The sequence below is a fragment of the Akebia trifoliata genome, chromosome 4 (assembly GCF_017979445.1).
Source record: "Akebia trifoliata isolate Shusen 1 chromosome 4, ASM1797944v1, whole genome shotgun sequence".
NCBI lineage: Eukaryota > Viridiplantae > Streptophyta > Magnoliopsida > Ranunculales > Lardizabalaceae > Akebia > Akebia trifoliata.
The window spans coordinates 13,692,952-13,707,264 of NC_141378.1; the positions used below are offsets into that span (position 1 = coordinate 13,692,952).

Consider the following 14,313-nt stretch of genomic DNA (forward strand, 5'->3'; position numbering starts at 1 on the left):
TTATAATTGTTGTTTTCCCATCAGACTTTTAAAAACACTTGTGGCTGGCAATTATAACAGCAGAAAACAATTCACTAGAATCATTAGGATACCACGGTTTTCAAATTACAAATGATCGAAACTAAATTAAAGTCAGAAACTACCACACAGTTACAAATGGTCTAACAAATTAAATTTTAGATTAATAAATGAAAAAGAACATGAGGCTCTTGTTCTTGTTCTTCTTGTTGTTCTTCTTCTTCTTCATGAGGGGGAGGTAATAACTTGATTACTGATTCTTCTCGAACGCCTAACTGGAGTCACCACTTCTTCTTCTCCACATCTCTTCAACACACACAAAATAATTCAGAGTATAAGAAACATATATGGGGTTAGAAAATTTAAATCACTACTACTTTTAACAGCGAGGTTTAAACAGACTTACATTTTTGCCGTTGATCCTCTCATATGTGGTGAAGCTTCCATAAGATGGGGTGGTTGTTTCTGCCGAGAACCCCGAGGAAGAGGCCAATGATTCTCTGTTAGGATTTCTCCTGAGGTTTCTTTCATGGCTCCGAGCTTCATTGGCTCTCTCAGATCCCCTCCGGCTGCAAGACAAGCTACTGCTCATTTCCAAAGGGCCCGACTGTCCATTCATCTCGACCACCTCCGTTGACCAATGTTGAGAAGTTGGTCTCCCTTGATACAGATTCTGACCATCTCCACTAGCTGATAACGAGCCAAACACCAACTTCTTTGGCGGCAATTGCTTCACCAGGACAGCTGCCTCTTTGGTGGAGGTGTTTCTTCGTTTTAGATATAGCAACACAGTCGATGCTACAAGTGTTAGAAGAACGGAAGCAATTCCCAATACATTGATTGCATGAGAGTTATCTTCCGACCCATGAACAGAAAATTCAGGCGGCTGCTCTGTACTATGAGAATTGACAAATTGGGTACCCGATACCGAACTTTGATTGTTTATATCTGAGCTCTGGGGAGAAGTGTTGAATTCTGAGCTTTGGGGAGTGACTTCTACGTCGAGTGGCTCACTTTTGATCATAGAATCAAACGTGTCTTCATCATGAAATTCAACTGCTTCTGACAGTTGGGGTTCGATCTCTAAACCTTGGGAAATTAGAGATTGTTCTTCAAATTCTAAAGCCTGGGTTTGATCTTCCTTTGGCTTCTCTTCAGTTTGTTCCTCCATTTTGAGCTCTTCTGTTTCGATTCCTACAAAATTCTGTTCTCCATTTGGCTCCTCTCCAGTTTCGGACCCTTCGGTTTCGATTTCTATGCCATGCTGTTCTCGTTTTGGTTCTTCAGTTTTTTTCTCCTTCTCAGGCTCTAAGCTATTCTTCCCTTGCTTTTCTTCTACTTCATATCCCCCAAAACCCCCAAAACCGACCAATAATTCCTCATCTACAGCTGTTAAATTCATGAAATGGGAGGAACCCAATTCTTCTGTTGCTCTTGGAATGGAAATCATCTTAGAAAGATAAAGGAAGGATTTGACTGACCAGAGCCTGAAATCATAGGCTAGCTCATGAAGGTTAGCTTTTGCAAGTTCAGCCATTTTAGATGTGGAATCAAACTTAGAAAAGGTCTGAACTTTAGACACTGAAGGAGTAATAAGAGGACAATCAATAACCGAAAATGACAAACAAGCAACTAAAAGAATCCAAAGAAGAGAAAGCGATTTCGATCTCACAAACGAACGTGAGTTAGAGATCGTTTTGACCTTTTTTTCATGGGTGTAATCGTGTTTGGGTCCAGAAACTTCAGTTTCCTTCTCTTCTTCAGATATCAACTCAGAAGAATCATCCTCGATCTGTGAGTCTGAAAATTGAATTTCTTCTGTATTTTCAGCATCAGAACAGCTTTCAGAAGTGAAGCTGTCTTCGAGCCGCCTACCACCTTCTCCTGGATCAAACCCTTTTTCCTTGTTGAGATAAACTTCGATGCGTGGGTTTGGTTTGTAGTGAAGGAATTGAGGCCTTGGAGAAAGGTAATTAGTTTTGGGATCGTAGGGAACAGATGGATCAACGTCGAGAGGAGCTAAAACAGGAGACGATGATGAAGGAGGCTTGGTCTTTGAATCCACAAATCCTGGTTCAGATAAAGATTCTGATATAGTATGGGTAAACGAGAGTTTCCGAGAATGGAGACCCTCATCTGGTTTCGATCCGGTCTCATCCACTACCAAGGAATTAAGTGGATTCATGGTGGGCTTTCCTCCACCAGAGACTGGTATGGAAGGAGCCTCCATTGACGAGGATTCCAATGTGTTTTGTGTTTCAGAGAGTATCTGAGAATCAAAAATCACTTTCAACTTTGACCCAATCTCTTCTACAAATTCTTTCTCATTCATAGAAGCAAAAGGAGATTTTTCCTCAAACATCGAAACAGAAGTAGTTTTAGCAGCCTCATTTCGCTCGGCCAACACTTTCTTTCTTGGCGAAGGAGCGATCTTGGAAGCTGCAGAGATCGTAGGAGCCATGAAATTCTTTGAACCCATTGAAACAGCAGGTGATCTTACCCTCATTGGCTTCAGATTCTGATCTTTTTCATTTTCTTTATGATCATACGAACTCAACAACGACGCTATCCCCTCTTTACAAACCCAATTCCTCTGCGAAGAATCTGCATTCGAACAACCAAAGAAAATGATTAAAACCACATAAAATACAAACAATTTTTTTTTTTTTTCAAAAAGAGAGATTTTTTATTGGAGATCTTTGAACCTGCGGGGCTATTAGCAGGTGTGATCGGATTAAAGCTTCGTGCATTTGGAACAATCGAGGGTCTTGTTAAGGGATTTCCTCCACTGAAGGTCTTACGGGTGTTACTGCTGCTCTCTGGGTTTCTTGAACTAGAGCTTTGTCTTCTTAAAATGGGGGAAACAGATCTGTTTGAAGAGTTTGTTCTTCTTGAAATTGGGGAAAGAGATCTGTTTGTAGAGATGGCCATGGTGTTTTTCTCAGAAGGTTTGATTGATTTTGGTGAGAGAGAGAGAGATATAAAAGGAAACGTTCAAGTAAAGAAGGTTCAAACGGCTAGTTCTTTGTAGGCAAATAAATGAGGCGATCTTCCAGATTTTGAAAATTTAAATGGCTGGTTTTGACCGTTGAAGGATTAAAAAAAAAAAAAAAAGAGCAGCGATTGAGCCGTTAAAGCGAGTGCGAATCTTCTTCCTCCAGGAGTTTGTGTAACGTTATGACCCTTTTGACACGTGGCCTTTTAGTGGGACCCACTAAGACAAATTTTTTTGGCGATTATTGTAGCCATTCGATTACAGTATTGGGGACTCCGAGTTGACCAAGAAAAAACTCAAATTACACCCGCAAATCTTTCTATATCTCTCATTAAAAGAAGAAAAAAAAAAATCTCCTCTTAATTGGCTGGAAAAAAAATCTCCTTTTAATTGCCAAATATATCTTTCATTAAAGGGAGACATTTTCTTCTAATGAGAGAACAATGTGCCAATTTTTGAGGTGGGAGAAGGGTTTAAAAGGAAAAAACGAAGGAGAGAGTTTCTATTAGCACTCCAACTTTTACTCATTACACCCCAATTGTAAATAAATGAAAATGGATTTCCCAAAACATGCTCAATTATGTCCAAATTCTGATTTTGGTACATTGTTCATTTTAATTCTCAAAACTTACATTTTAAGTGAATTCATCACTTTTATAATCAATGATTTTGTTGGTATATCTATGAATTCGTAGATATTAAAAGTGACGAACTCTTGAGTTTGTAGGCAATAAAAATGGTGTTTTGAGAATTAAAATGAACAGTGTATCAAATTTGGAATTTTGTCATATTCAACAACACAAGAAATGGTGATTAACACTAAAGAAAATAAGTGATGGTTGGGAACAAGTAAAAATTAGGGGGGCCAACAGAAGTTCTATCATTTTTTTTTGAGAGATTTCTATTTTTTAGGTTTAGGATTTTATATGAGCCTAATATACAGGTAAGTAGCTACTAAAATTCTTTGAGGCGAGTGTTGTAATATTTTGTAATGTTGAGATTATAATTTGAATAAAATCTTTGTAATATTTAAAGAATGTGTTTTAATCCTTAATTGGGGAGGTAAATAATTTAACATATTGGGGTGTAAGAAGTAAAAGTTGGGGTGTCCAGCTTTTAAAAAGATAGACCAATGAATAGTTGAAGTATGACACAAGTTTAAAAGGGTAATTTTGGAAAAAAAACTTTCAAGCTACTGTCACGTTCCAAAGGTTCATTAATGTATTTAGAGTGCTGATTTTCCAACTCAACCGGACAGAATAACAAGTTTATGGAGATGTGCTGTTCTGTATCCCGAGGAAATCTATGATTGCCACATCTGTGAGTTTCTGACTTAGTTGTCAGCTGAGTACTTGAGTTAGAAAATCATTACACATGGCCTTTAAGAAAAATTATAAATTGACACCAATTATTCATTATCACACACCACCCATATAATTGAATATATATCCAAAGGATGGGTCCTAGCCTTTCCTCCCCCCTCTTCAACATCAACATCTACATCTTCTTCAAGTCCAAAATCGGTGCAGTAGAGAGAGAGAGATCTGAATTTTGATTCTCTTTATAATTTTTTCACTCTTCAAATTCTCAACTCAGTAAAGTAAAAGGTTAGGCAGATTACACAAGACCTTAATTTTTATTTTTTCGCTTGAATAATGCTGAAGTGACCTCAAGATTGTACCTCATATTGCACCTGACGTGAAAGTGCGTAGGAACCATAAGTGTTTTTCATTGAGATACGATTCAAAAAGCATCTATGATTCCTAGCACTTTTGTGTCAAGACATGCAAAATGAGGTACAATCTTGAGGTCACTCCAGCCCAACTCTTCTCAATTAGGTGAAGGACGATATACCAAACTTAATGACGGACAGGGCAATCCCTTTATATGCATGCAATCATCTGCAACGGGTAAGCATGGGAAGAGTAGAACTCATGCACTTTGAGAACATACCCAAGTCACTGAGACACCCACCCGCGCAGGTTTTAAATTTGTAACCAAGCCTTTAATTTGTTATTAAGAAAATTGGGCAACTTTAAAAACTCTCTCATCTTCAAATACTAGTCTGATGAGTGTCAAGGTTTCCTCAGAAGGGAGCCAAAGCTTATCAGGTTGTGCTCGTGTTCCTTTGATGATACATCCTTCCTGGGCTGAACTGAAATGTATTTCCTCAAGTACTGCTTGCTCTGTTAGCAAAATATGTTCAAAATTCATCTTGACCCACTAAAAAAAAAAATGGTATTAAGATTGAACTATCATAACCCATCCAAATTCCCACTATAAATATATTAAACTTAGAAAAAATGTTTCAGAGGCTTAAAAATTCCTCATTATTTGTTAAAAAAAATTAAAAAAATAGAACAGATCAATGATAAGTTATAATAAGGCTTGATACTATTTGTTATAACGATGATAATGCCCGAGAAACATTCTGAGATATCCGGTCATGTACAGGCTCCTGCACAGAAACCAATATCAAGTCATCCAAACTTGCATAGCAAAGGGGCTTTTCTTTATAAGGGAGACATATTTTACCTCCATTCCTGGCATCTCAAATTTTGACTTTGTGATCGTCTCAAACAGGAAAATATATCTGCAGAAACAACCAAATTTCTATTATCAATGAAGATCAATAATCTTGGCCTAATAGCCTAGAGTTGATTGGCACCCAAAAGGTTCCCCACAATTCAATGTAAGAGAATAAAAGTCGTACTCGAGTAATGAACTATAGTTATTCCCTCCAAAACTCCAAAGAAAGATTGTTTGATTACCCCCCCTTTATGGATGTATCAGTTTTAAAAGGAGGGCAATCTGATGTTTTCAAGGATGCTTTAATTTCAAAATTCAAATAGGAACTAATAAACCAACTGCTACACGAACTAAAAAAATCTTGAATAGACCCTTGTCTTCAAAAATGACAAAAAATCATGGTGTTCCCAATTTTTTTTCTTTGATAAGTATAACTTTATTGATAAAAAGGAAATATGTACTAGAGGCAGGTGAGATGACCAGCCTTGCAACAAAGAACAAAAAGGTAAAAGACATACTGCCAAGCAAGTTCGCAAACAAGCTCTACAGGAGCATCAGGGAGGACCTACACATTTTGGCTCACCTAAGTGAGATTTGACAAATTCATTCACATATAGAATTGCTAAAGGAAAACATAATCTAAATAGTTTAAGAAGTCACCTTGTCTTCGTATGGATTGCAATGATCTTTAAACCACAGCCTCAAGAACTCCTGATCACAATTCATTGGTCAGTAATTTCTTGCTAACCTGTCAAGAGTGACCCCTTAACTAAGAAAGCAAAAAAACTAAAGCACATAGGAAACACAAACTTTCAACCAAACCACACTTCCTACATTCAGCCACAATTCATATTCAAAGAGTATAAACAAGCTATTTTAACTGGAAAAACAGATCTTATCAACATTTTCAGGTTCCAAACCAGTCTTAAAGTGCTCCTCATAAGAATGTGCAATCCAATATCTGCTTGAATCAGGGGTATGCACCTAAAAATTAACGTATGCGTATTAAAATAACAATTATAAATAATAAGATTATTGTTTAATCTCAGATAGAGAATTTTTTTTGTTGATAGGCAAAAGATTTTAATGAGAAAGGAAAGGAAGAGCAGCCAAAGCGACCACACAACCAAAATACAAGGAAAAAAAAAAGCAATCCAACAAGACAACAACAAAAACTACAAACAAGGTGCTACATGGTCAGGTAGAGATATTATAACTAACCTCATCTATCAAAAGAATGGTGCCATCAGATGCTTTTCCAAACTCATACTTTGTGTCAACTAATAGCAGTCCATGTTCTAAAGCTACATGCTGCACTTACAAAAGATTGATAAAAGCTAGTAAAGTAGATCAGAGATACCATTAAAGCTATTTTGCTGCATAAACTGGAAGCAAAAAAATTATACCATACGATAAATTAATAAATGAATCAATACTCAATCAAGATGGAAATAAAAGGAAAAATGTTCCTAGAAACCTTAGCATTCATAAAATGTAATAAATAAATAAATAAAATATACAATTTATTTATATCAGATACAGTATTCAGTCCATGGCATTTTTTTCAAGATCTGAAGACAACGAACAATCAAAGTGTGCAAACTTCAATTGAATCATCAAGCTATTAAAAGATTCCTTATTGTAAATTGGTAGTGAAAGCTAGGGGTGCATATGGTTCGGATTTTGGCAAAATTGGAACCGAACCAAATATGATCGGTTCTACAAATTTGGGACTGAACCAATCTAATTATCTTATAGAACCGAACCAATCCAAACCAAACTTGGTTCGGATTGGTTCTCGGTTCTCATACTTTCAAAATAGAAAAACAAGTATTTTTTTCTTTCAAAAAAGGAATCCTTTGGATCAGATCATAAATAATGCCTATTTTTAAAATGAAAATGATTTTATGATTAAATTATGACTAAAATCTATATAAATTGAAAATTAGAGAAAACTCAATGAGACTAAAAAAAATTACAATTTTAAAATTGGTATTTTGGATGGATTAGTGAGAAAACTAATCCATAAATGGTAAATTAACGAATCCAAACCTAGATTCGTATAGTACATTTCATCTAACAAACACGGCATAAAGGTTCTTGTAAAAAAACAAGGAATCAAACTCTTTGAATTTTTTTTTCATAAATGGGTTGATTCATTTGAGAGTTGAGAGAGAACTTTGTGTACATTTTTTATGAGTTTTTGTTATAAAAAAATAGAGGAGATAAAGTTGAAGACTTCGATGAGTTCGGTTCTATTATACCCCTAATCCAGAACCGAACCAAATCAATCGGATTTTTTTATATATAATCCGTACCCAAACCAAACCATGCTCAATCCGAACCAATCCAATCCAAAAGGCTTCGGATTGGTTCGATTCTCAGATATACCTAATCCAATGTGCACCCCTAGTGAAAGCTGCAACTAGAAAGTGTTTGGGAAGTAAGTAGAGGAGGTTCTTAAAAGAACTTCTCCTTCACCTGAGGAAAAGCAGCAAACTCTAGAAACTACAGCTTTGTTCACTTTGACTAAGACAATGAAATAGCAATGAGTTCTGAACTATTTAATTTGAAAGACAGTACGGGGGAACGATGGTTAATCACCTGTCCATATTCAAATAAATTCAATGCTTTTCTACTGGCTTCATGATATTCGGCTTGTGTCATTAGGCCACGTTCCACTATTTGCACACAAGAAATGTATTACATTCAAATGAACTAGTTCGGCAGTGAAATTTGTTGACAACCATTTATCCCAACAGACCAATTTGATGGGGAAGGTGCAACTATGCATATAAGAGGGTCACGGGTTGAACTAGGGCACAATACGTGAGCACATGACACCCGGGAGCGGAGGCAGATAACACAACACTCAACACTCCCCCTCACCCATAAGGGTGGAAAATTCTTTAGAGGAGACTTGAACCCATGACCTATACAAACCTCGTGCTCTGATACCATGTTGACAAACCATTTACCCCAAAAGACTGATCTGATGGGGAAGGCGCAACTATGAATATAAGAGAGCCACGGGTCGAACTGGGGCACGATATGTGAACACGTGATACCTGACAGCGGAGGTAGATAACACAACACTCAACAAAATTAAGATGGAAGCAACAAAACTCAATATAATTAGCAATCAGGGAACTAATCCGTTCCCTTTAAAATGGTATTCTATTTGACCCAATATAGGACCAAAAAGATATTGATTTTCTCATTTTCTCAAATTTTGGAACTTTTGCTGCTAATACATGCATTTCCTATAAATCGTGCTGAGAAATATTTGTATGCATTGATATAATCCCATGATTTATATTATAAAATAAGTATAAATATGCATTCCATTGGCCTGTCTTCATTAAAAGTTAATACTTGAAATGGAATATTACCAATAACCAGAATTCCATGTTGAAAACAAACCCTATGCCAATGGTAATGCAAGCCATCATTAAAGGTATATATAGTAGCATACCTTCCTATGCCTTCATTAGAAATCAAAACTAGGATTAAACAGAAATAAGGAAGAGAAGCAAGTGAACAAACCTCACTGGGAGTTACTGGAACATCATGATCTGCAGCCTTAGTTGTTGGTGTGATTATATTTGCAGGTAGCTTTTGGTTTTTTACAAAGCCTACAATATATTCACCAATCATTAGATAAACAAAAAATAGGTACAACAAAAGACCATATTAAATAAATTGTATAACTCACCATCTAGAAGAACATTGCCACAATAATTTCTGACGCCTTTGTTGTAGACTGTCCAAAGCGATGTATCGGTACTTCCGGTCACAAACCTCTAACTACAAATAAGCATCAAATCTTAATAGATTGAATTAATATAGACCTGATTAGTGAGCTAAAATGTGACAATGCGATTAGATAACAAATGGTACCAGAACTTGTACATGTAAGCGGAAAAAACACCTATTCACCCTCTTTGTTGGACATGTGCACGGAAGGGTTTTGATCATTTAGAACATTCTCAATTAACCATACATGAAATACCTTGACACCCTTACGTGGGAACATTCTTTTGCTTCCTCTATAAGTTAGATGGTGAGGCTGGAAACCACATTCTTTTGCATTATCCTTTCTCTTCTTGTATCTGATTTTACTTCCTTCCCTTCTTAAGTTGGATTGGGCATTCCCTAATTTGGTTCTATCTCTTTTTCTTAGGTGGACCCATTATATTTTCTCCAATAGGAAAAGACACTTGTGGGTTATTCTTCCCTTTGCAGTGTGTTGGGGGATTTGAAAAGAAACAAAAGAGTGTTCTAGAGGGAGGAAAAGACTCTTTAGGAGGCAATTCTAGACATTTTGGGGTTACTATATTTTTTCTTTGCGTAAGCTGAGCAAATACATCGAATAAGTGTTATTTGAAGATGTCTTCAAGTGGACATGGTTTGTTGTGTTTAGTTCAGTAGAGATTTGTTTTTGTAGGGTGTTCGGCCTTTGTTGTTTTCTTCCTTTTCTTGCAAAGGGCCAAATCAGCCTCTATCTTCAATAAAATCTTACATTATCAAAATATATATATATATATATATATTAACATAGGATGGTTGAGATGACCATACCATAAGAAAGGCTACAAGAAGGAAAAGAACATTAAGAGCTACCCAATCCCATCTACCAACAAAATCCCCGAAAAACACACCTCTAGTTTCAATGAAAATCAAGCTCCAGCGGAATGAGAGTCCTAAAGCATCAATGACAATCTTGTGGACAACTCTCTTTTGCCTTGAACACCCTTGCATTCCTTTACGTCCACACCCCCCAACAAACCACAAATGAACAAGAGGTGAATGGCAGAACAAGAGGTGTCCAGCCCCAGATTTTTGGGATAACATATTGATTATGTCAATTAAATATAGCTATATAAAATCTAATCCCTTTTGTGGTATTGTATCATTGATTGAAACAAACATTTGAAATTTATTAATAAAGGGTTAAAAAATATCACAATGTACCAAATAAAATTCTACCCAGCCAAACAAATTTAAAATTTTTGCATCCCAAATAACTCACCCACAAACTCAACCGGAAAAACTGAACATTTCTTCGCGATAGTAACATTTTTATCAGGAGCCGCAACAATGGCATTTGGAGTTATGTGCTGAGTGTTATTAAACCACCATAAACTCGTCTCATTAAGAACCTAAAAGTCGAAAAAACCAAATTTTAACACATTAATGGATATTTGATTTCTAGTTAGACTGTAAAATCTCCATTAATTACAAATCCATCAGATAATTGTAACAAAAAGGGGATAAACGAAAGAAAAACCTGGCCTTTAAAGGGAATACTAGCAAGAATTCGATCAAAAGCGCTTTGTCGATCAGTGGTGACTAGAACAAGATAATCTCCAGCATCATAAACATCTCTCACCTACAAATTCCAATCTGAAAAATCTAGATTGCACCCAAATAAAGAAGAAAAAGTAATTTTTTTCCGGGTAAAATTATCTACCTTGCCTCTGGTCTTGGATTTGAGACCATGGATGGTTTGATGGAGATTGGTTTCAGAGAGACAGTTAGATAGGGAGGATTGAACCGCACGTAAGACATCTTCTCTTCGATCACTGCTGGTAAGCAGATCCAGAGATGATTGTTGGATCGAACTCGCTGAGAGACAAATTTTGGTTGCTGTTGTTGTTGTTGTTTTTGAGAGATTGATCTTTGATTTTGTTCTTGATTTGCATAGAGAGAATGCGGGGAAGGATGAAAGTAGAGAGATTTCGTTGGAGGTTTTGTTAGGGTTTAAGCCTAGAACAAAATCAGCCGTAGTTTTAGTCCAACTTCGAACACAGAGTGTTTTTAGCGTTTAAGAGCATTTCCAACAATGCTCTTTGGAATAAAGACCCTATTTTGTTAAAATCAGACAAATGTTATTTTAACTCGCCTATAATTTCTTTAGTGCTCCAACAGATTCAAGAAAAATTTCATCTGTTGAAAATTGACTCAAATCTTAATAAGAGGCGTCACGTCACATTTTGAAATTCAAAAATATGATTGGGTGCCACAGACTTCTAAAGAATAAAAATCTAAGAACTTTCAAAAAAAAAAAAAAATTATTTTTTATCGTTGAATTTTAATTTTAAGTTTTGAAAATTGGATAACTGTCCATTTTAACACCTTCAATTAAACTTAAAAATATATATATTTTTTAAAATTTATTTTTTTATGAATTTAAATTTTTTCATAAAATCTAAAAATATGTTGTGTTGGATTGTCAATGTGATAATTCATATGGGCCTAACAACTCTTTGACGAGTCCTCTTCTCGATTCCTTTGTCTGTTACGTTAACTTGAGGGAGTAAAGAGTCTGTTGGACCCTCATTTTGTCATTTCATTATTTATAATAAATAGGATATGACACGTAAAGAGGCCGTTGGAGTTGCTCTAAATAGCGAAATAATGCACTTGTGATGAACGAGAATCTTGATGAAGTAATTATAGGTTTGTCATAAATGTATAATATATTAAAGGGACGATGGGGATATTGTTAACCACATATTGATTAATGTCTGTGGGATCCTTCGTTTGATGAATATTTAGCAAGTTATACACAAATTTATGGAATTATTTAAAATTAGGTTAAGACACAATTACTTGGAAAAAAGAAAAAGAAAAATACTTTTTTTTTTTATAAAAATTATTCACATTTTATTCATGAGTTGTGTGCTGGAGTAACATTGAGATTTACATCATTCCATACATTGCTACACATGGAGGTTCCCACAGAATCATTGATGCTTTTCACTCTTATCTTGAGGAAATATATCCATGATTCCGTACATGCATCCACGTCACACAATATGTGAAACGATGTAAATTTCAATGTTACTTCAACATTTTCCATTACTCATTCCTTGAATTAAATATTTCAAAAAATTTACGATTATATAAAAAGATGATAAAAACATTGTGAATGACAGAACTAGAAGTAATCCGAAAAAGAGCTAGAGCCAAAATATTGCTTAAATGAGTTAGCGAAATACTTTGGTGTAGGATATGTGTGGCTCTGAGAAATATTATTGATTTGAGTCGTGTTGGGGTGACACATGATTTACTGTTATTCTCACAATTCTTACGTGGAGATGCATACACAATCGTAGATGGTTTTTACTCGTATATTGAGAAAACACATTTATGGTTATTTGCACATCCCACGTTAGACTTGTGAGAATGGCAATAAATATCCTGTGTCATTCCAGCATTTTCCTATTGATTTAAACTGGTGTTTGGAACTACACCGACTTTAAATAAAAAAAAAAAGAAAAAAAAGAAAAAGACTAGAATACCCTTATATTTAACTAATTATCGTTTTCAACCACCTAATGTTATTCCATGCCCCCAAACGCGTTTTTGTGAGATATGAACTAGAAAAATTAATAGAATATTTAATTAAATCCAAACTATCATAAAATTGTCTCAAAATTTTGGTAAAACCTCTCCTCAAAATTGGAGTTGAGCTAATATCATCTGTAAATAACTTTCTTTGCATGATCACACCCCGAATAGGTACGAATCAAACCCTCACCCCCTGAGTAGTGCAACACTGAAATAGTTTGGAATTGCTATGTTTGGAATTGTTCGTAAGAAATCGTGATTAATATTATGGTTATAAAATACCATCTTCAGCAGAGGCCAAGTTTCAAAGTTTTTTCCTCTTCAACACTGGTAGAGTCGATCAAGCTTTGTCAGCCGAGTTGACTTGGATGAGTTAAAACGAGGAGAGCGATTTAGAAATAGATACCTCATCATGCATCCAAACAATTTTTAACTGTGATGCTCAATATTTTATTTCAATTTCTATTGTTTGCTGAAGAGTTCTTTTAGTCCCACATCGGTTAAGTAGAGAAGAGGGACAAGAAGTGAAGCCTACAAAAAGGAAATTGAAAGATAATTCAAAGCATACCTTTCTCGGCCTTTTGGCTAAGATCAAGTGTAGTATCTGTTCTTATCAGTTTAATATCTGATACGTGGGCCATCGGCCCACATGATATTAAATTAATTTTTCTTGGGGGAGGGCCCACCACAATAGCTTGCTATTGGGGTCTTATGCGTTGCACTATTGCACAGGCCTGGCACACCCCTCCAAAACTAATCATAAAGTTTATTTTAGTATCCGAACGGAGCTGGATATTAATATTAGGATTCAAATGGAAAATTCGTACTGATTTGGTTTTAGGTCAAACCTTATTTTATTAATATCTCTGGTGTAACATCTACGGAACCAGAATTCTTAGAATCCAAATGTCTAGTCATTGTTGGGTTTGATCCGATCCATTAACAACCTTAATGGAATGTATTCTCACCAGATTCAATAATATTTCAGGGTCTAATATGAAATCTGAACGAGGTATGGTATGACTATATACTCTTCACCCTCCAAGATAGGTTTTCTACTAGGCTGCAACTTGGGCAGACAAAACTAACTTGGTGGATTGAACCAACCGTGCAGTTAATTTGGATTCGGGCTGGGTTTGGATTAAAAAAAAAAAAAAAGACATCAAATTGGGTTGAAGTCGTATCAATGTATCAGTTTGGACTTAATATGATTATAATTTAAAAATATTTTTAAATATCTTTGTTTCTCTGTCATTCATATTTCTAACTTTAGTTAATTATCTTCTTCGTTGCATATGCTTATGGTTTCATGTATGTATGTAAATTTTGAAATATTTTTTTTATTTTTATGGGTCAAGATCCATAGACTCATGAAAAGTGAATTCATATGTTTACATACAATCTCCTTCATGTAT

At 35.5% G+C, this 14,313-nt stretch overlaps 2 protein-coding genes and 1 pseudogene across 2 annotated transcripts; 1 reads left to right on the top strand and 2 right to left on the bottom strand.

Annotated features, from left to right (window-relative positions):
- Window positions 1–51: 51 nt before the first annotated feature.
- Window positions 52–3,067, bottom strand: LOC147403947 (uncharacterized). Its single transcript, XM_086439750.1, has 3 exons — window positions 2,724–3,067; window positions 425–2,622; window positions 52–324 (listed from the first exon to the last, which is right to left on the bottom strand). Exons 1-3 carry the CDS (start codon window positions 2,947–2,949, stop codon window positions 244–246), a joined length of 2,505 nt encoding a protein of 834 aa, XP_086295876.1. The 5' UTR covers window positions 2,950–3,067; the 3' UTR covers window positions 52–243.
- A 2,204-nt stretch (window positions 3,068–5,271) lies between these two features.
- Window positions 5,272–13,539, bottom strand: LOC147403948 (phosphoribosylaminoimidazole-succinocarboxamide synthase, chloroplastic-like). Its single transcript, XM_086437587.1, has 11 exons — window positions 13,467–13,539; window positions 11,016–11,371; window positions 10,833–10,934; window positions 10,575–10,704; window positions 9,258–9,305; window positions 9,089–9,177; window positions 6,764–6,853; window positions 6,203–6,253; window positions 6,061–6,107; window positions 5,549–5,606; window positions 5,272–5,471 (listed from the first exon to the last, which is right to left on the bottom strand). Exons 1-11 carry the CDS (start codon window positions 13,537–13,539, stop codon window positions 5,415–5,417), a joined length of 1,101 nt encoding a protein of 366 aa, XP_086293713.1. The 3' UTR covers window positions 5,272–5,414.
- LOC147403949 (U2 spliceosomal RNA) lies at window positions 13,463–13,646 on the top strand (annotated as a pseudogene).
- The last annotated feature ends 667 nt before the right edge of the window (window positions 13,647–14,313 follow it).

Bases quoted from the DNA above. Each gene is read 5' to 3' on its own strand.
- LOC147403948 (XM_086437587.1), bottom strand. From the start codon at position 13,539: ATGGCCCACGTATCAGATATTAAACTGATAAGAACAGATACTACACTT. The intron at 11,372-13,466 runs GTATGCTTTGAA...GGAAATGCTCTT, and splicing joins TAGCCAAAAGGCCGAGAAAG to AAACGCTAAAAACACTCTGT. The intron at 9,178-9,257 runs GTGAGTTATACA...AATATATTGTAG, and splicing joins TGGCAATGTTCTTCTAGATG to GCTTTGTAAAAAACCAAAAG.
- LOC147403947 (XM_086439750.1), bottom strand. From the start codon at position 2,949: ATGGCCATCTCTACAAACAGATCTCTTTCCCCAATTTCAAGAAGAACA. The intron at 2,623-2,723 runs GTTCAAAGATCT...GTTCGAATGCAG, and splicing joins ACCTGCTAATAGCCCCGCAG to ATTCTTCGCAGAGGAATTGG. The intron at 325-424 runs GTAAGTCTGTTT...TGTGTGTTGAAG, and splicing joins AGAGGATCAACGGCAAAAAT to AGATGTGGAGAAGAAGAAGT.